General features: G+C 39.6%; 1 protein-coding gene across 3 annotated transcripts in view; it reads left to right on the top strand.

The window, feature by feature from the left end:
• EGF (epidermal growth factor) overlaps window positions 1-21,204 on the top strand; it is a 70,069-nt gene that overhangs the window by 31,641 nt on the left and 17,224 nt on the right. For 2 of the 3 annotated variants that reach the window (XM_058666926.1, XM_058666928.1), the window contains 10 exons: window positions 423-548; window positions 1,656-1,792; window positions 3,255-3,403; window positions 7,125-7,229; window positions 8,234-8,457; window positions 13,345-13,512; window positions 14,198-14,347; window positions 16,778-16,897; window positions 18,743-18,859; window positions 19,543-19,668. In XM_058666926.1, coding sequence (XP_058522909.1) covers window positions 423-548; window positions 1,656-1,792; window positions 3,255-3,403; window positions 7,125-7,229; window positions 8,234-8,457; window positions 13,345-13,512; window positions 14,198-14,347; window positions 16,778-16,897; window positions 18,743-18,859; window positions 19,543-19,668 — 1,422 coding nt within the window. The remainder of the gene's footprint in view (window positions 1-422; window positions 549-1,655; window positions 1,793-3,254; window positions 3,404-7,124; window positions 7,230-8,233; window positions 8,458-13,344; window positions 13,513-14,197; window positions 14,348-16,777; window positions 16,898-18,742; window positions 18,860-19,542; window positions 19,669-21,204) is intronic. The other variant, XM_058666927.1, reaches the window with a different exon arrangement.

Raw genomic sequence — 21,204 nt, forward strand, 5'->3', positions numbered from 1 at the left:
GGAGCTGGAGTCAGAAGGCAGAACTGACCACTGATCATTACTACTCTGATGCAGGAGGCAGACAGCTTCACCCAGGCCAAACATGTAACTGGGGAAAATATATTCCTCAAAGGAAGAGCTAGACCAGCTGCCAAACTCAGCAAAATGTGTCCCTTATTCCAGTCAGCTGTACCTGTGCTGATTCTTGAACTTAGTGGTAGCGCTAGAGGACAAGGGCCATTAGCCACCAAGATGGTGAGTTATACAAAAGGAGGGCACTATGATATTTGCTGTTGGCCTCTGCAACATAAGTCTGACTAGAGAGCAGTACACATGATATGGATATGGCTTTACAAATCTACATATAGTTGGGTCACCCCAGTACTTTGTTCTGTTGTGGATCATCATTTGGAACATCCTGACCGAGTGATTGTGTTTTGTAGGCTGTTCGTCTCCTGACAACGGCGGGTGTAGCCAGCTCTGCGTTCCTTTCAGTCCCGTATCCTGGAAATGTGATTGCTTGCCTGGGTATGATCTACAGCGAGACCAGAAAAGCTGTGCAGCTGCAGGTCAGTGCCGTGACTGTCTCAAAGTGTGGCCCTGCAGAAAGGTGACATGAAAACAACATTTCTTTTAGAAACATGGACAGTTGAATTGCTCTTGGTTTCTGGGTAGAAAGTCTAATTTCTAATAATTGGAAATAGAAAACCAGTTACATTGTAAGCATGAACAAATAATGACATAAGTAATACATAAATGTGTTTTTGAAGAACATTTCTAAGTTCGTTAGCATCCAGCAATGATTTAACATAGTGTCAGGAATAATATTTGTGGGGGATGAGAATGTCCTGACCAGAACAATCTTAAAACAATTTCTGTTTGAAAGTGGTTAATGAATCTTGGTTGATTGATTTGATTTTCATCTCTCCTCTGAATGTAATAATCATAATACTTTGACAAATCCTGTCCTTACTGTGTCTTGATTCAATAAGAAGCTGTATGCTTCAGCTGTCTTTCTGTTTTGTGAGATCACGTTTCCTATGTCTTTCAACAGCTTTGGAAATCCTAGATTAATTTCATTTCTTCAGCAGATTCAGCATGCTTTAATCTGGGATATTGTAATGACGCTGCTGTATAGCATGTTTTAATGAGACCCAATTGTGCTAATTTCTCAAGGTCTTAGTTTGTCTTGCAGTATCTGTGTCCTAGTATAATTAAGGGTCTTGGAATTAACACAGGTAACACTGTGTTCTGAAAATACCTCATTTTCGAAAGTATCCAGGCCAGGAAAGGTTCAGTATTCAGCATTAGTATGATTTTAGTATGTTGCAGTGTATATGAATGAGGAGGGTATAGCCCTAAAACTTGCATTATTTAATTATGGTGTTTTTTCAATGCTGTTTTTTTCCTACAACTAATTTGTATTTCAAAAGCAGACACCAGGAGAGGGAAGGACCTGCTGATGACACTCTGGCAATGGGTCTCCTACTGGAAGACAGCCTTGCCTGACATCAAGCCTTGCCTGACATCAAGCCTTGCCTACATCAAGCTGGGGAAATTAAGAAAAACAATACTGCCAAAATTAAAGAGGGTGCCCTGAAAGGGAGGAGTCAGAAATGCCTCTTGGGTTCTAAAGCATGTTTGCAGTGCAACCATATTTGGAATCTTATTGACAGGTCCACCACCATTTTTGCTGTTTGCAAATTCTCAAGATATTCGACACATGCATTTTGATGGAACAGAGTATGGAACCCTGGTCAGCCAGCAGATGGGAATGGTTTTTGCTCTAGATCATGACCCCGTGGAAAATAAGGTATGGCTTTGTTGCTTCAACAGACGTGGAGATGCTCACTTTGAGGGCCAAGTAGAGGAACCCAACAAATGACCTCGGTTATGTGAAAGTCCTCAACTAAGCCCAGGACCAACAGGCATGGAACAAGTTGAAAATAGATGCTAATGCATCCTTTGAGATAGTTTAAGTACTTTCTGTCTAGCATAACTGTGCCCTTGTTCTTGCTATGGTTCAGCCATTTCACTGGGAATGATCATGCAAGATCTGCATTTTTAGTTTCTTTTTTGCAGATGATGATATAACAGACTAGGCTAACGCAGTGCTACACCCATGGGAGGAGCTCCATAAATAGGTTTATGATCATTTGCTAATAGTTGAAGGAGTGAGAAGTGGGGACATAGTAACACTAATAAGGGTTAAGTAATTTGCATTTAAGATATATTATTGATAGGGGGATGGAATTCAATCATCTTGTTACCCTGAAAATTAGGAAAGAAGCTTTATGGCTTATGTGGGAATAGAATCAGAAGATAAATTTATTTTGTTTTTTAAAAATTTGAAGTCCCTGCATGGAATTCTTGTGATATGAATTTCTATGAACTTTTGAAGTTCTTTTGTATATATGCATAGATTTTTAAAAATTTACCAGAACTTACCATTTCATTTCATTCCCACAAAGTTTTTAAAGTTCTTTTGTATAATCACAGTTAAAATTCCACAAATGTTATCACTAAATTGTTGGCAGACCCTTAGCATTTTTTAATACTTTAATGAAACTTGTACCTGTTGGAGAACCTGCACACTAGACTGGAAAAAGAACGTTGCACTTACAAAGGATACTGTGTTGGACAATCCAGGTAATAGCAATAAAGTTACATAACATTAGACATGATAGGAACCTTATTAAGTTTCTAGTGCAATCTTCTCATTTTTCCAGTTTAGAAAATTCAGGTTAAATGACTTGGCTTTGGCAATCAAGCAGATAAGTGGCAAAATTGGGAGAGGCATTGGTGTCCCCTGATTTGCCATGGAATGCTATAATTTGAACAGAGATGGATCCCAGTTTGTAGCCCTCATTAAATTGCAGAGTTTTGCTCACTTTTGTATGTATGAGTCACTAGGGTTGAGATAAAATGGCTGTGCTACTGACTAATGATTAAAGTTCAAGAAATTGCCAGTAACAGCAGAGATGCGGACAAAAGCAAAGGGTTAAGGATTTGTGTACATGTGATTACACTAATGCTGTTGCTATCCCCTTTTTGATCAATGAAGAAACTGAGATGCCAAGACACCTGATTAACTTGCTAAAGGTTCCATCTTTCTGAGTTGCAGCAAAGTTGGAATTTTGTTGCAGGCATCTCCATCTCCAAGGTCACCCTCTTAGCAGTTACATTGTAGGTGCTGAAAGCTTACCAACCCAATTTGGATCCATACCACATTTTTCCCCTAGCTCAGTCAGAACATCCTGTGTTCTCTTTTGTAGATATACTTTGCCCATACAGTCCTGAAGTGGATAGAGAGAGCTAATATGGATGGTTCCCAGAGAGAAAGGCTAATTGAAGAAGGAGTAGATTTGCCGGAAGGTCTTGCTGTGGACTGGATTGGCCGTCGATTCTATTGGACAGACAGAGGGTAAGTTTGCAGCATTAGCTTTTAAATTATGTGTGATGGGAGTGATGTGATAGGTAATACAGCTCACTTCACTCTCCACTGTGATGATAGAAAAATATTGTCAGGCTAGTTGGATGGAATTGGAGGAAGGAAGCCATCATTACTACTTAACACTTCTTCTCCCGCCAAACAAGACAGTCCCTCTTTTACCGAGATAAGATCTATTAAATTTTTTTTTGAAAATAGAGAAACAGATGTTTGGTACAGTAGAAAGATGCTACTTGGAGTCCTGCATCCCATACTGGAGTGTCAGATGTATGAGTCCTGGCTCTGCTTCTGATCCAGTTTCCTGTTAATGTGCTCTCACGTGAGTGTCTGCTACCCTTGTGGGAGACCCAGATTGAGTTCTGGACTCCTGGCTTTGGCCTGGGCTAGCCCTAGCAGTTATGGACATCTGAGGAATAAACCAGTGGGTGGAAAGTCTCTGTCTCCATGCTTTTCAAATACATAAAAATGACCCAATGAAAAATTTTAAAAACTGGATGCGTTGGATTTGTATCTGCAGAAGGATTTCTAGGACGAAGAAAATAATACGTGTTTTTGTAGTTCACGCTATTGTTAATAGAGAAACCCAAGATCTGTGTAACCATAGTCTACCTGCTAGATCTCATTGATGGTACATGGAGCATGAGACATGCCCCATATTTTCAGTTGACCCATAGATTATCTGAGAGATAAGGCATATTTTAATAATAATAATACAACAGAGTGGTCTAAATATTGCACAAGAAATGTTTTGAGAGCAATGTGAAAATAATTGCCAATGGAACATTGCACACTCTCTCAGGGAATGGAAGGGGTTTCAGCTAGCTTGACCCTTTCATTTTACAGGTGAGAAACCTAAGAGCCAAGAGGCTAAAGGAGTTATTCAAAGTCAAAGAACGTGCAGGTGACCAGAATCCATGTGCTGACTCTGGCTGTGATATCCTCCTGCTAGGGAAGTTCAGGAGGTCCAAGACAATGCCCCTTCCTTTGGTGGGGACCAGAGCAGAGTGAAGTTGCCATAGTTCTGTCCTCTTGCTTCTGTGAGTGAAACTGCTAACCTGAAAGCCCCTCACAGGGTAGTGTGAGATGTGCTGTGTGCCTTAGGATATTTTCTGAGAGAAACTGAACACCATAAAGTAGCCATTGTGAGCATCTGAAGCCAGTAGAAATGTATGGCTGTGTGAACTTGTTGGGGAGCTGGAAAAATAGATTCCAGCAATCCCATTTTTAGAGAAAACCAGTCAGCTGTTATGCCATTCTCTATTCTTATCCTCTTATGCTTGCTTTAAAGTTTAGAGATACTATCATAGCAAGATCGGAACTGACAATTTCATCTCTCCTAGCCACAAGCAAGCAGGTAGCTTCATAATTCCTTGCCTACCACCAGGGGAAGAGGCACTATGACAACTATGTCCAAGGGAGGAGAGAATTCAACACATTGAATTCACGAATATTTCCCTTCCATTTCACCTAGAGACAAAATTATCTGAAAAGTGCTGTTGGAGTATAGATGGTTTCCGATGATCTCCTGCTTCACATTGTCAGTGTCTGTGACCCAACACAGGCCCTAAGTCTGTTTCCTCTCTACTTCCCTCTGCTTCAGTCCTTTGAGGAGGAATACACAGAAAAGCCCTATGCCTCATGCAGCAGGGACTAGAATAAGGCTATGAAGATTTTCTTGACATTTTGTAGAATGAGGAGCAGAGAATGAACCTATTCTGTTTCTGGGCATGTCTGTCTCTTATTGATTTGCCCACAAGGACAAGGTAGTTAGACCCTGATGGATGTTTATTGAATGAATTCAATGTGGTTACATTCTCTAGCCTGAAATAGGATTTGGAGCAAGCAGAAAATACATTAGAATGGCTCTTCTTCACTCTATTGCTGCACTCTACTGCATCCTACCTGCTCTGGGAAACTCGCCAGAATCCCTGCTTCTTTTCTCGAGATTCAGAAGAAGAAAAAGAAGAAGACAAAGATGAAGAAGAAAAAAGACTTATTTATGAGAGAGAGAGAAATAGACATCAAAAGATCTTCCATCTGTTGGATTACTCCTTGTAGGGTTGGGTTAGGTCAAAGCCAGGAGTCACACACCGTATCTGGCTCTCCCACATGAGAGACAGGGCCAGCATCCCCTGCCTTTACAGGTACATTAGACAGAAGCTGAATTGGAAGTAGAGCAGCCTGGACTTGAAATGGTACTCTGCTATGAGATGCCAGCATCACTTATTAGCTCCTGAAAGGGATGTTACAAACTTGTAGATTACATGAATCCATCTATTTTTGTCTTCTTAGTGCCAATGCTTGCTTTTTGTATGTGTATGTGTGTGTATGCATTTTGCCACTTCATTTCACTCCAATCATTTCCTACCTATCTCATCTCTATATAACAAACTTTCCTAAGTGATATTATGACAATCCTGCACTCTTTCTATCTCTGGAACTTGTACCAAAAGTTTCTTCCTCTCAGGTCTGGCTTCTCTACCCCCCATGTTTGCCTGTCTCCCTTCTTCTAATCCTGCTGTATTATTCCCTCCAAGGATCCTTCTGTTATCCCTGCTGGGCTGGGCTACCCACTCTCTCCTTCTCTTCCGTGTGCCTGCAGATGCTGAGTCATCTCTCCTTCCGACCCCTCCCTGCTCCCTCTGCTTCCCTTTCTCCCTTGTTCCTATTGAACTATGGCTTCAGTAGACTAGAGACAGGGTTTTGTTTATTATTGTGTCCCCAGTGTGAGACTAATCCCTTGCACACAGTAGATGTTCAGTAAATATTTGCTTTATAATGAATATTTATTTGGCAAATCAGTAGCAAAACTGGAATATAAGACTTTTCTTTCTTTGCAGGTTTCAAAGAGTGATGTTTAATTTTTATTAATATTTATTTATTTTTTACTTGGAGAGACATGGAAAATAACAGCAGGCAAGTGAGCGAGCAAGTTCTCCTATTCTGTGCTTTTCTGCTCACCTGCCGAAACAGCTGGGGCTAGACCAAGCCAAAGCTGGGAGAGAGGAACCCAGCCTAGGTTTCCCTTGTGGGTGGCAGAGCCCCAGCCAGTTGAGCCATTGCCTGCTGAGCCCCCAGGGTTTGCACCAACAGGAAGCTGGACTCGAGTCAGAGCCAGGCATGAAACACAAGCACTTTGATATGGGTCATAGTTATCTACAATGGCTTCTTAGCCACTAAGCTAAATGTTCTCCCCAGGTTATTATTATTTTTTTAAATACAATAGGCAGCAAATAATATTTCAGTTGAAACAATGTGAAAGCCAATAAAATCTCTAGTGTTCTGTGCCGTTTTGTGTCATTCCTCCTAAGAGTCTGTGACTCAGGAGTTGGACCCCTCTCCTGCCTCTGGCCTCCCTCAGTTGCAGCAGGGGGTCCGTGAAGAGACAGAGATCAGTGCGGCTTTGTCCCCACCAGGGCCCTGACACTGTCCCTTTTTGACCTTATCCTGTCATGGTGTTTTTTAGGTTCCTGAGATGAATACTCAGAGGTTAATTAAGGGATCATGCTTTTTTTAAAAATGGAATTTGTGGACTGGTTGGGGTGTGTGTGTGTGTGTGTGTGTGTGTGTGTGTGTTTAACAGAGAAAGCAAAAGAGGGATTAATAGTAGTCTAAAATGTCTATCAATGATTGGAACAGGGAAAAGGAATGTTTTTGATTGAAAACAAACCCTTTTGTATTATATGCATTTTAGGAAGTCTGTCATTGAAGGGAGTAATTTGAATGGAAAACGCCGTGAAATAATCATAAAGGAGAATATCTCCCAACCACGAGGGATTGCTGTTCATCCCATGGCCAAGTGAGTAGTTGTGAAGACAAGGCAACCCTACAAAGAAGCCGTGTGTCAGGTCAGAATTTGCCATAGAGCTCAGGTGGTTGGTGGGATCAGAAAACAAGAAGAGTCCAAGGAAGTTGTTGAAATCTTCAGAAGTGATGGAACTACATGTATTCTTCAACCTTTTAATGTCTTTGGACTTCTATTCTTGAATAATAATTTTATTATCAAAATACCTTTCTATTTTAAAATGAATTCAATTTCTTTTTGAAACAAAGTGTACTATAAGTCATTTACTACTCAAACTTAATCCAGCAGTTATCTACTTTATTAAAAAACAAAAGTCCGTGAGGCTGGCATTGTGGAACATGGGGTTAAGTTACCGCTTGCAATCTTGTCATTCCATACCAGAATGCCTGTTTGAGTCCTGGCTGCCCCACTGACAATCCAGCTTCCTGCTTATGTGCCTGGGAAGGTAGCAGAGGATGGCCCAAGTGCCTGGGCTCCTGCTACCCCAGTGGGAGACCCTGACCAAGCTTCAGCCTGACCCAGCGCGGACTATTGTAGCCGTTTGGGGAGAGAATCAGTGATGGAAGATATCTTTCTTTTTGTCTTTCCTTCTTTCTCTAGTACTCTGTCTTTTAAATAGATAAAAGTCTTTAGAAGTAATTCATTGATCTAGTGATCTGAGCCTTATTTCAGCATTTTTTATCAAGATAGAAGATAAATTCTTTCGTATTTCAAAGTTACTATCCAACAAGTGGTGGTTTATTTTCCATGATACAGTTTTATATGTATAAGGATTCCTTCTACCTCCTTCCCCTCCTCCCCCCTTCTATTTCGCCTCCCATTAGTCTCCTTCATATGATCACAGCAGTATAGTATGGTGCTGTATTTTTCCCTTCTACATTCCTAACTGTGCCATTTTAATGTATTCTGAAGTGATTTACATTGATGTTTGCAGTGATGAAAGAGCAGAAGTACCTTTTCATGCAGTTTTTGTTTGTTGTGTGCTTCCTTGATTAAAGGAGATTGTTCTGGACTGACTCGGGGATCAGTCCACGAATTGAAAGTTCTTCCCTTCAAGGCTTTGGCCGATCGATCATAGCCAGTTCTGATCTGATTGGGCCCAGTGGAATCACAGTTGACTACGTGACTGACAAACTGTATTGGTGTGATGCCCAGAAGTCAGTGATTGAAATGGCCAATCTGGATGGTTCGAAACGCCAAAGACTTGCCCAGAATGATGTAGGTGAGGCTTGGGAGTGGGTGATGTCTTCATCTTGCTGAGTGTTAAATATGAAGTGTATTTACATAGACACACAGGCATATAACATGCACACACACATCCTTACCATGTGATGAAAAAGAAACAGACAGAAAGTCTGCTCCAGGGACGTATGAATTACAAAGATGGTGAGAATAGCAGATACAAATAGTGTTGTATAATCATTTCCTCTTTTCTATTAGTTTCCCAAATCAGAATAAAAACAGTAAAAATTTCTGAATTTGTTTAAGAATAAAAACTTGGTTTAGCTGTTACATTTCTTAAGTTTTAGAAAATGTCTTTTACAGCAGTAATAATGAAAAAATTGATAATGTGTACTAAGAATAGTAAAGTTTTTCTGGTGTGGATGTTGAGCTAAAGCTACCACCTGTGGATACTTACATTCTGTATGGGTACCAGTTCAATTTGTACTTGCTCCACTTCTGATCCAGTTCCCTGGTAACACACCTAGGAAATCTGCAGGGGATGATCCAAGTGCTTGGGCCCCTGCGCGGAAGACCTAGAAGAGAGGCTCCTGACCTAGTTTCAGTCATTATGGCCATATGGGGAGTGAATCAGTGGATGAAAGGTCTCTGTCTCTCCCTCTCTGTGTCTCGGTAACTTTGTCTTTCAAATAAATGAAATAAAACTTAAAAAAATAAAACTATTTTCTCTGTTGTATTTTGAAATTGTTTCCATGGGCTATTGTGCATTTTCAGGAAAAAGTTTTAAAATATTAGAGCCTATGCTTACTCTTGAAAGAGAAGTGCAAGTGACCATGAGGATATGTGAATAGTGGGAGCTTTATTTTGACTCAGGATATCAGTAAAGGCAACATTGAACTGGACATGTGACAGATCTTTATATGTGAAGATGGGCATCTACATGTTGGTACTGCCAGGATGTGTTAACTGAACTTTATTCTGAACTTATTAGGGAGCCACTGAGTATTCTTCAGCAGAATGACATGTTAGAATAATTAAACACTTAGCAAATAAGACAAAGGGTAGATTGGAATTTGGAGAAAGGAATCAGCTAGAAGGCTACAGCAGGTATGCATGTAATAGTTAATGAAGACCTGTCCTAGAACATGACCATTTAAAAATGAAATGGAAGATATTAAGGATTCTTGTGAATGAGAAACTGAGAAGATTTGTTAACAGATTAGATACAGAAAATGAGAGCCAGGGAGGTGTTGCAGGTGAAAAACATGATCTCTCTTGTTTAATAATTTGTACAAGATATAGTTTTGATTTTCCTCTTTGGTTTAAAAAGTTTGAAAAAATTTCTGTTTATTTATGTAAAAGGCAGGGAGGGAGCGAGAGAGAAAGCAAGCACTTCTATCTGCTGATTCACTCCCTAGGAGCCTGCGTCACCAGGTGTCAGGGGCTCAGTTACGACTCCTCATGCGTGTGTGTGCGGAGTTGACAGTTTGAACCTTCCCTTCATGCCTCCAGGGATACAAATTGGTAGGAAACTGGAATCACGAGTGGAGCCAGAACTTGAACCCAAACTCCACAATGTGGGGAAGGGGGATTGGATGGGCCCCAAGTGATGTTTTAACCACCACACAGGTTGCCCACTCCTCCATCTAGTTTATGCATATCTATCTAGGTAATGAATGTCTATATTTGCGATATGAATTAAACACAGCAAAATAAATATAATTTAAAATTTTAGAAATTTTTAAGATTCTTTGAAAATTAAATATTTACTTTTTAAATAAGTGGTAAACTTGCATACAGTCTTCAATTTCATCCATGCACTTTAACAAAAATTCCTTATAGGAAGTGGAGATACAGGGGACCATATTATGATTTCTATGAAATCATGGATGCTAGCAAGATATATACAATATTTTTAAAAATACATCACTCAAACACATGTAAATATAAACCTATAGCTTTGATATGAAAGGATTGACTGGGGTCTTTACCAGTATGTAAAGACGTCATATTCCAAAAAAATCATAGCAAATATTTTGAGAATAATTTGTATTACTACTGTTATCTATGATGAACCCAACTTTCCATTGACAGTCGTTATCAAATAATTTTGTTAAATAATCTAACCATTCCCATCATAATAGTGCCCTCTGCTGGTATATATTCTTCTTAACTTCAATTCATGATTTTATTTATTTATTTTTTTACTTACTTACTTATTCAGGGGAGGGGATGAAAGGGAAGAGAGAGTGAGTGCGTGTTCCCTACCCAACAGCCTGCAGCAGCCTGAGCCAGGCCAAGGCACGATCTGGGAGATGGGAATGCAATCCACATTTTCCACAGGCTGGCAGGAACCTGATTACGTGAGCCAATCACTTCAGGCTCCACCATTTATAGTGGTTGGGAATCTGAAGAGCCAGAACTGGGAAGCAAACTCAGGCACTCTGATGTAGATATTACGCATTTCGATGGTTAGGTTAAAACAAAGTCAGGATTGAATGAGCTTTTTCTGAGTTTCCCACATGGGTACAGGGTCCCAAGGACTTAAACCATTCTCCAATGATTTCCCAGACCATAAACATGGAGCTAGATCAGAAGTGAGGCAGCCAGAACTTGAACCAGCACCCATATGGGATACCGGCACCAAAGGCAGAAAATTAATGTGCTACACCACTGCACTGACCCCTTCTTAACGTTTAAGTACAACCAATGTACTTCTTCTATTTAAAAAATAATGAAGATGATGTGTCGTGTAGGATATCTGTTGAAACACTATAATTCTAACATGTGCTTCAACATGGATAGGCCTTGAGTACATTGTGCTAAGTGAAATAAGCTAGTCACCAAAAGGCACGTATTATACAGTCCCACCTGTTTGAGATATCTAGAGTGGTCACATTTATGGAAACAGAAGTGGGAATGGTGATTCCCAGGGAACTGAGGACAGAAGGAAATGCAGAGCTGCTTAAAGGCACAGAGGTTGGGGTTTGCAAGATGAAAAGTTCCGAAGATTAGTTGCCTATCAGTTTATGAATGGACTTACCTCTTCTGAATGGTTCGCTGAGAAATGGTCAAAATGGAAAAATATGGTGCCACAATGAAAAGAACTGTGGGTACATGAAAAAGAAAAGATCATGCTGTATTTGTGGTTTTAAAGCAAACCTCCCTTTCTCATATGTTTTGTTTTCCACAGCCTTAGTTAACTGTGGTCAACTGTGTGAAGAAAAAAAAAAAGAAATAAGCAATTCATAAGTTTTAAGTAGCTTTTGTTGAAGTCAGTTGTTATAATTGTTCTATGCTAATATTGTCCTTAATCTTTGATTGCGCCTAATATATAAAATTTACCATTGGTATATATGTATGAGAGTACTTCAGAAAGTTTGTGGAAAATTAAATTAAAAATAAATTGATTTTAGTGCCACATCTTTTTTGAAATCCAGGCATAGTTTTTTCATAATGTGATTTCTTGCAAGAATGTATTTGAAGATCGCTCATACAAGAAAAACCAGCATATAGGTACATATAAGTATAGGTTTGGTAATATTAATGACTTCTGCAGAACATCTTGAGAAGTTCCTATGGATTATTATCACTACTGTAATTGGATTATAAACTAGAGCAAAAAAATGAGTCTTAACGAGTGGAAACTCATTTGGGTTTGCTGCCAGTAGAGGGAGACATTCCCTCTAATTCACCAAATAACATTACTCCTAAGCAAAAAAAAAAAAAGAAAAAAAAGAAAAAAAAAAAGACCTACAGCAATGTAAGTAGACATTGATTCAAACTTCCAAATTTAGGCCTATTTAATTTTAGTTTCTAAGTGCTTGAAAAAGAAAACATTGCCTTGCTTGTTATTTCTTTGAATACCTCATTATAGGTATTCCAGTAGTTTGAAGGCCTGACTTGAATTTGGCTGAATCGGACTGCAAATGCAATTCATTTGCAAGTCAACAGGGACCATGAAAATAGAGGCAGTAGATAATAAATGACTCTTAACTTTGGAGTAATCATTTGGGCAGCATTTATGATGCTGCTTAGGATGCCTGCATTCCAGAACACAAATCTCAGCCCAGCTTCCAATCCCAGTTGCCTGCTACTGCTCATGTGGGAGAGCCAGATTGTTTGACACCTGGCTTTGGTTTGGCACAGCCCTGGCTGGTGCAGGTGTTTTAGGAAGTGAACCTACAGATGGAGGATCTCTGTTTCTCCTGTATGCCTATTCCTTTCAAACTAAAACAAACTAACAAAACGCGACAAAGAGAAACCAGAGGGCCTGAGGGGAGGAGGAGGTGAGGACGGGGTATTAGTAGACTGAGGGAAAGTGGAATGAGAAAGAGTGAAGTGGTGATTGTTGATGGATCAAGGAAGGAAAGATGATGTCAGAAGCACAGGTCTGTGCTAAGAGGAAAGGGAAGAAAGAGGCAGGAGAGAGGGGCTACCAGGCGACTTTTGGGAGACTGTTACCCAAATATTTAATAACGTTTGTTTGCAACCTATGAATTTCGTCTATGGTGCATTATCGCCACTCAAATGATGAGGAACCCAGGGTAAGGAGCATAGCATAGAGCAATCACTGGAGCTGAGTCTGTAAATAATGACAGATGTACGAAGTGAACACAGGAAATGTCCATCTCGGCCCCCTCTTCTTAGTGCTGTAAAGTCAATCAGCCCATGTTCTCTCTCTGTCCAAACGCTGAAGAGATACTGGGCTTTGCAAGGACCTCATACCAACAGGCTCCCACTCTCAATCGAGGAGCCTTTATCGTGTGGGTTCTCCTTGATGTTGTGAACCAGTAGCCTATACCATATCTGAGCAGATAAAGTACTGCTTTAGTGCTGGAATTGTGTATGTTTGAAATCTGTCCTTTGGTAAGTTTTCACAACCATGACACCGAGGGTGTACCTAATGAGTCTGAATTACTTCCAGGTCATCCGTTTGCTGTAGCTGTATTTGAGGATTATGTGTGGTTCTCAGATTGGGCTGTGCCATCTGTAATAAGAATGAACAAGAGGACTGGCAAAAACAGGGTACGTCTGCGAGGCAGCATGATGAAGCCCTCATCACTGGTTGTGGTCCATCCATTGGCAAAACCAGGTACACTGAAAGTTAATCAGCCTTTTCTTTGGCTGCAATCTGTGACTGTTTTAACTGGTGATGGGCAGGGAACATCAAGAGGGCTTTGCAGTTCTCACTAGTCTGAAAAGATGCTAGCATTTTTTGAAATTTGGACTTCATTAAAACTAAGACAGTCTGTCTGGTAGTCTGGTAACTTCAATTTGGTGATTTTAGTAATTGGGATTTTTCCTTCCAGGATCAGCTTTTCTTGTTGGCTACATTGCAGAGACCCTTGGATTAAAGGTAGTAAGGGCAGACAATTTAGAAACCTGCACTGGGTCTCTCCTCTCCCCCTACAGAGTGCCAAGAAATTAGTGTCAGCTGGGGGTATGCAGTCTCCTACTGCCTACAGTCTCCTCCTTTCTGAATTGCTCTTTGTCAGTCTGACTGGAGGATGAATCAGGAGATAGGAATCACATCTGACCAAGGAGCTTCTTGAACCAGAGACTGTCTATACTCAGTAGATATGGAAAAGGCAATTGCATCCTGAACTTCTGTTAGAATTGGTGGCTCACTATGGGAACACTTCTGAGATAGCTCTTGATATACTCTGTGTTTAGTCTCACTCAATTTCTTTCCCTGAAAGTTGTAGAAGGTGATTTGCATCCACAGCGTCCTTTGCATCTCCAAGCGCATGTGTGAATTTGCCTCTCTTCTCCACTAGGAACAGATCCCTGCTTACACCAGAATGGAAGCTGTGAACATACTTGCCAAGAGAGATTTGGAACTGCTCAGTGTTCATGTCGTGAAGGTTTTATAAAATCCCCAGATGGGAAAAAGTGCTTGGCTCTGAATGGTGACCCGATGTGGGCAGGTAACCTAATAATAAATCCTATAGTTGAAGGGTCCTCCCTCAGTTCAGGAATAGAGTTGCACAACCTGATTTTAAATATTTTATGTTACTAAAAACTACTCTTTTTAGGACTGTTAAGAATATATTTGAGTTCCTCCCCTGATAAGTTTTAAATTCCTTGTTAGAGGATGATCTCCAATTGTAACATTTTTACACTTTAATCTGCCTGCTTCCCTGTTTGAAGTGGAATGGATACAGGAATTTTATCAAATTTTAAAAAATGTTTAGAGAAATTTTGTGTAGAAGTTTTATGTTCTCAATTGTAGAGGTAGTCATATATTAGACCCTGCCACCGGAAAGGTATTAATATGAACAGTAAATTTCTTGAAATTTTTTAAATTGTGAAAAACTTACTATTTGATCCACTTTTAGCAAACTAAATATAATTTTGAGGAAGAGAAAGGATCAGGAAACCAAGAGTGACATGTAACTAGTACCACTGATTAGCCTTCCTGTAATGTGTCCATGTATTTATCAAACAATTTAGGCATTTTTTTGATTCAACTTTGATATATTTACATGAAACATAGGTCAAAAATAAATTTTATTACAGCACTTTAAAAGAATTTGTATTTACTTGGTAGGCACAGTATAAATATAAGATGGATGCTAGATGGATAACAAATAAATGGATTGCTTTGTCCATATACCAGAGTCAGATATTTGGGTGATTTTCAAGGTTTTCTATTAGTGAGCTTGTTTTGTTTTGTTTGCATTAAGACAACAATTTCAGAACTCTAAGTTTTCGACCTCATTATGCTCTTAAAAAGTATTGAGAGCCCATGGGGGGAGGGTGGGAGGATAATCCCAGATTCTATGTAATTACAACCAATGTAATTAATGAATAAACTTAATAAAAAAAAGTATTGAGAGCTCCAAAGAGTTCTTATTTATGCCTATTTACTATTTATTATATTGAAGTCAAAACATTTTAAAGGTTTCTATTGAAATTGTAATAATAAGTCTATTGTTTATTAATATAATACATATTCACAAAGCTAAGATAAGCATATTTTCAAAATGAGAAAGTTTGTAGTGAGAAGAGTGGTGTGATTTTCCTTTTCTATATGGTTTGGGTGTCTGGCTTGACAGGACAGCTGGATTCTTGTAGCCACTCCTGGTTGTTATGCATTGTTTTGGTTAAAATCAGTGTTGAAAAGCTGACCTCTCACAGATGTGAAGTTGGACAGTATTGTCCAACAGCCTATTTAGAGTGTCTTTTTGGGGTTCTGTTCTTTTGATACTGCACCAGAACTGGTAGTCTTGCAACTCAGCGACAAAGTGAAATTTGACAGTGGCAACAAATATAGGTAGGTTTTTTTTTTCCTTAGAGTTACAGGCTCACTTCATTCATTTTGAGAAAATGCTTGCCAAACACCTAAGTCTTATTAGCACAGTTTGTCGGCATTTTTTCTTCAAGTAAAAATCATATTACAGTGGGGAGGGTTGCGATTAATTTCTGGTCACAACTCAAAAGTTGCTTGAGCACTTTGTCACTGGATCGCCACCATAGCTTCAGTATACATTGGAAGAAATAATGTTTATCATTCCTTTTGTATCACAGAATATTACAAACCATGCAGTAAATAGTTGAGAGTTTCAGAAATTTCTAATTTGTATTGATTTGCCACAATCTTCTTGTGAAACCTATTTGTTTTTTAATGTGAATGCTAGTGGAGTTTGGTGTCAATGCCTTGATCCATGATGAGGCATGTTTTACCCACTCTTGGCTCGTGTTGTATTAATATGAACATGAACACAGTGAAAAGAGGCAAAGACCGTTATATTATAAACACAGTCATAGTTTTGATGAATTGGGCTCTATGCACTGAGTCCGCCAAGGGTCTGCAGATCACAATTTAGAGAACAGCCTCTTTAGAGAATCCATTTCTTCATGTTTTGGGATGGAAGGGTCAAGAATTCAATGTCTATATTAAATCATGGTTTTTTAATGTCCTTTCATAGTATGTCATTCTGGTAAAATGAAGCTAACATAAGCATTAAAGCAGCTTAACGGTCAAGGGGTGTGTATGGAAGGTAGGTTGCAATCATCCCTCCTTGGTTGTTACTAGAGGCATGCTGAGATTATCAACTGAATATATTCCAAAAGATATTGGTACTTGATGCTTGTGTTTTGCCAGTACCTAAAAGAGGCCTACTTACCTTCCCTGCTCTGCCCTGTTCCCCAAATCTATAAGTGCACTGAGTGAAGTTGGAAGGATGTGAGAGAGCAGAGCAAAATGTGCTGTATCATTGAGACCCTGCCAATTTCCCTGAATCCTCAAGTGTAAGAAGGAGCTGACCTCACAACTAGTGAATCACCATGCATATAAATCAAATCATACTCCCTTTACAGTAGAAACACCACTAATCGAATCTGTTGACCTCCAGCAGGTGGTGAAGCTGATCTGAACAGTCAGATGACCCCAGTGGACACCTTGGGGACCAGAGCATCAGAAGAGGATGTGGCAGCATCTAAGCACACGCTGGTGATAGAGATCATGGTGTCAGGTATGAATGGGGAGTTTTCTAGCACAGCTTTGGTTCCAACAATTGCCATCTGACATGTGAGAAATTCTGATTTCTGTGTTACTGAATGTAGGCTATACCTGTACAAACTTAATGAAGCCAAGCCTAGGAATACAGGCCTTCCCTTTGACTGGAGAGCCTGAGGCAGATGGCTCCACAGTAAATGTAAACTATGTACCTTGAAAGTTTTTGGAATGATCAGTCTTTGGAGAAATACAAGAGCAACTTCAAACAGTTTGTGGGAAAAGGAATTGAAAGATGAATTCAATTTGGTATTAAAACAATCTTGGAATTCATGATGGTTTTCATAATTACAGATTTTCTGTGAACTTTTTGAAGATTCCTTGTGTAACTTTGAAACAATGCTGAAGAATAGGCCAGAGAAGATTTCAATGTCTGTCCATACCCAATGTTTTAAGATTTGGGTCCATCTAGCTGTATTTCCAGGAGTAGGAAGAACAGATAGTAAATATATATTTACTCATTTTAATATATTTGAATGACAAGGAAGACAGAGACAGACACAGAGAGATTTTCCATCCACTGGCTTACTGCTTAAAGGCAACAGCCATTGAGGTGGGATCAACTCTAGCCCAAGCCCCCCCAGAAAACTGCATACCCACTCACTTTACATTATGCAAAGCTGGCTTTGATTTTACAAGTTGCCACATGAGGTTCAGAATCATATTCTTATTTAAGATAACTCTGCAGGTATTTACATTATATCTTGAGTAATTGGGTACCATTCACCCTCTTTCTGAACAAACACTGAATGAAATGAAAGTACGATTAGCCTGAACTTATCCATCCTCAGGAGTTGTGAATGACAAGAGATGATCGAACAACCATGAAAGGAATGTGTTCCATCAACAGAAACCTTCTATAAGCAAGTCATGTTCAGTATCCAATATCTGCACCGGGATCTTGCCCATTTAACTTTCTAATTTATAGACTGATTGGAGGGTTTCTTTGGTCTCTTCTGTGCTTCATTTGCCAATGAATAGGTAATAGTTTATGTGTCAGATCCCCCAAATTCTAAGAAATTAGCAGAAAGATAGATTTTGAAGAACGATCATACACACACACACACACACACACACACACAACAAAATTGTTCACGTTTATGGCTCAGCATGTAGTAAATCTGTCCCTTGGGGCATTTGTATTTGATTTTAGTACAGAATAAAATGATTCTTTTATTGCATCTAACTAACATGATTAATGACTTTGGAAAAGTGCCTGGAGGCTTGCAAGTCACTGCATAGCTCTGAATAATCAACATACATGGTTGATTATCTGTATTCTATTTCATATGAAACTGACTATTAGGAAATCAACAATAAATCTTTTTATGGTTGAAGCTCTTGGCCACTTTGGTGAACAGATCTTCTCACTTCAAATTGATCTGTGTGTCTTAGGGGAATAAAAAGAGATTGATTCCTTGTATGTTTCAAATGGTTAGGATTTTAAAAATAAGTAACCAGGCTTCTTAAAATTTGAGTCAATCTGTTCTAATAATTTTATAGCTCAAGTCTGCAAGCATTTTTTTAAAGATTCGTAAACAGGGGTACACAGGGCTCATTGGAGACCACATCATCCTCCAAAATGGATCCTTAATGGGAGCTTGTTAATGGAGTCACCTGGTGTGTGGATCCTGTGTACTACAACATAGCTTTTAGGCAAGTGAAGTGTTTCTGTCTGGAATTAACCTGTCCCAGAACTGGAGAAGGGAAATGCTGGGATGTTCTGTAGAATGTGGAACATTAAAGTCCATTCTCTTCTCTAAGATCTGGAAATTATATAGCATGTGGTTCTCCTTGTTTGCAGAGCAAGATGACTGCGTACCTACAGGTTGTGATGAGCATGCCCAGTGTGTCTCTGAGGGAGAGGTTGCCACATGCCAGTGTTTGGAAGGATTTGCTGGAGATGGAAAACTTTGTTCTGGTAAGAGAAAGGCTAGGCATACACATTTGGAAAACCTTAAACCAAAAACATTCTTTTTGCTCATATGGCCTCAAAACCTCCAGGAGGATTTACATAATCAACAGATTTGAGTAAGTTATTATATGATAGCTAAAAGATTTGGATAATATACATAGGAAATACTAGACATATTTTAAATATACAATATAAACATTATGCTGCATTTGCATTAATATTACATAATACAAGCAGTTAAAGTTAAGGGGGAGAATTTATAATTAGCTTGAGAAGCACAGATTTGAGTTCAGGTCACAGTATGAATTCACCAATTCTAATGAAAATGCAACTATTGTTTTTGTTCACCAGAAGCTTAGGTCTAAGTATTTGTCAAGTGATAGATTAGTTTTCTGTTTTATATTGAAAGTCTGGAAATGTTAGTGATTACTGAAAAGAGCTCATTATCTGTGGTCTGAAACTCTAGGAATGTGATTTATTTAAACCCATTTAGCCGTCAGACTGAGAACTCTAAAAGTTGATTCAGAAGTGAGCTTTACATTCATGAGGCAATGGTTTGTGTTATTTTTGCAGACAGTGCCTGTAATTGACTGATTAGCTGCATTTCAGATTCTGTTTGTTGTTTCCTGCTGTATCCATTGCTACCAGGATTGCCTGAATACCTCATTAGCTCACTGTTTTACCCATAGATATAGATGAATGTGAGATGGGGAACACAATTTGCCATCCTGTCTCCTCCAAGTGCATCAATATGGAAGGTGGTTATGTGTGCCAGTGCTCAGAAGGCTACCACGGAGATGGAATTCACTGTCTCGGTGAGAGAACTTGTGTGCCAAGGGAAGAGGGCGGGGGTCAGCCCTGGGCAATCTAATGCCCTGTGGGTGTGGTAGGCTGAGAGAAGACAGGGAATAACTGAGGTGATACATAACAAGACTGAAAGACAAGTTGTACAACCAGTTCAAACTGGCATAGTTCGATTCTTGGTAAATAGTTGAGTGTGTGTTCCCTTGTGTTTGCTGCATTAGTCAGCTCCAAGTCCTTGCCCTACCTGCTCAATCCCCCATGTCTTTCTTGCTCTTTCTCTGGGGTCCCAGTGCTACTAGTGTCTCATTGGTACTCTGCATTTTGAACCAATGTGGAGGAATCAGGCTACACTGTTTTGTCGCTGAGTTTGGCAACTGGAGTGGGGTGAATTAAGGGCTGCTGTGAGTTTGTTTAAAGTCCCTGCTACAAGCAAATTTTTAAAAGAGGTGACTTGCTTATGTGAAGGTGTTCATCAGGTGTTTCTGGTGAGTTTAGCAGATGAGAGATTGCAACCACTGGTACTTAGGGTATAAGTAAAGAGTGTTTAAAACCTCTTGCATAGTCACCATCCTTGGCAAAGACTGGGGAAGGTCTGCTGGTTGGGAATTCACCTGGCAGATGCACCTTGCCAGGTGTTTGTAGCAGAGCATTGCCCTGCGAGCACAGGCCTGCCTGAAGCTCTCTGTGACCTAGTCAAGGGGTTATCTGCAGTTTTATCAAGCTGTAGAATTTTCCTTTCTGTGTTTTCCTTCTTCTGGAACCTGAGGTGCAGATGCCCTGCTAGCAAACTCTGATGATACTGCCTTGTCCCATGTGTTGAGGCTAAGGATGACATAGCAGTGAAAATGCTGAATTTTCTAGATGGAGTTGGTTTGAATCAGCCCTTTATCAGATTCATTTTGTATAGTCCACTGACAACTGCAAATGCTCTAATAAACACCGACTTGGCTATCAGTCAGGAAAATGTCACTACTCTAATTAAGCCGACTCATAGATAATTAGGCAGATTTCTTAATTTACTTTGAAGAGAAAGAGGTCTCGTTTGTGGATGTTTAAACTCGTTCTCCTCTTGGTTCTCTCTCGGTTACTAACCTACCCCCTTCCAGTGTCAAACACACGAGACGAGATCATGACCCTGCCTGTCTGGTTGGCACAGTCCTTGGGCCTCCACTGAGACATAGGGCTCACTCCCTGTCTTACTCTCTTTCTTTTCTCCCCCTACTATTTCCTCTTTCTCTGTCTTCCTAAAGACATATAGATAAAATTCTATGGACTGTGGGTTTATACATAGTAATTGTTATATAAAAGTCTTACTGTTATTATGAACAATAGTCTTAAATCTTGGCCAAGAATGCATTTTGTTTTTGAGTTTGCAAAAGTTCTCTATTTCTCTATCAAATTCATGGTTCAAGGTAAAGGAGTTGATTGGGTCATTCAGACTAGTGAATCACCATGATGAATATTTGATCAGTCTCTTTCAGGTACAAAGGCACAGTGCTAGGAATTATGGGGAATGTCAAGATAGGGAATGCAGTCCTTGTTTGTAC

This window comes from Ochotona princeps, chromosome 7 (assembly GCF_030435755.1).
Source record: "Ochotona princeps isolate mOchPri1 chromosome 7, mOchPri1.hap1, whole genome shotgun sequence".
In the NCBI taxonomy this organism is placed as follows: Eukaryota; Metazoa; Chordata; class Mammalia; order Lagomorpha; family Ochotonidae; genus Ochotona; species Ochotona princeps.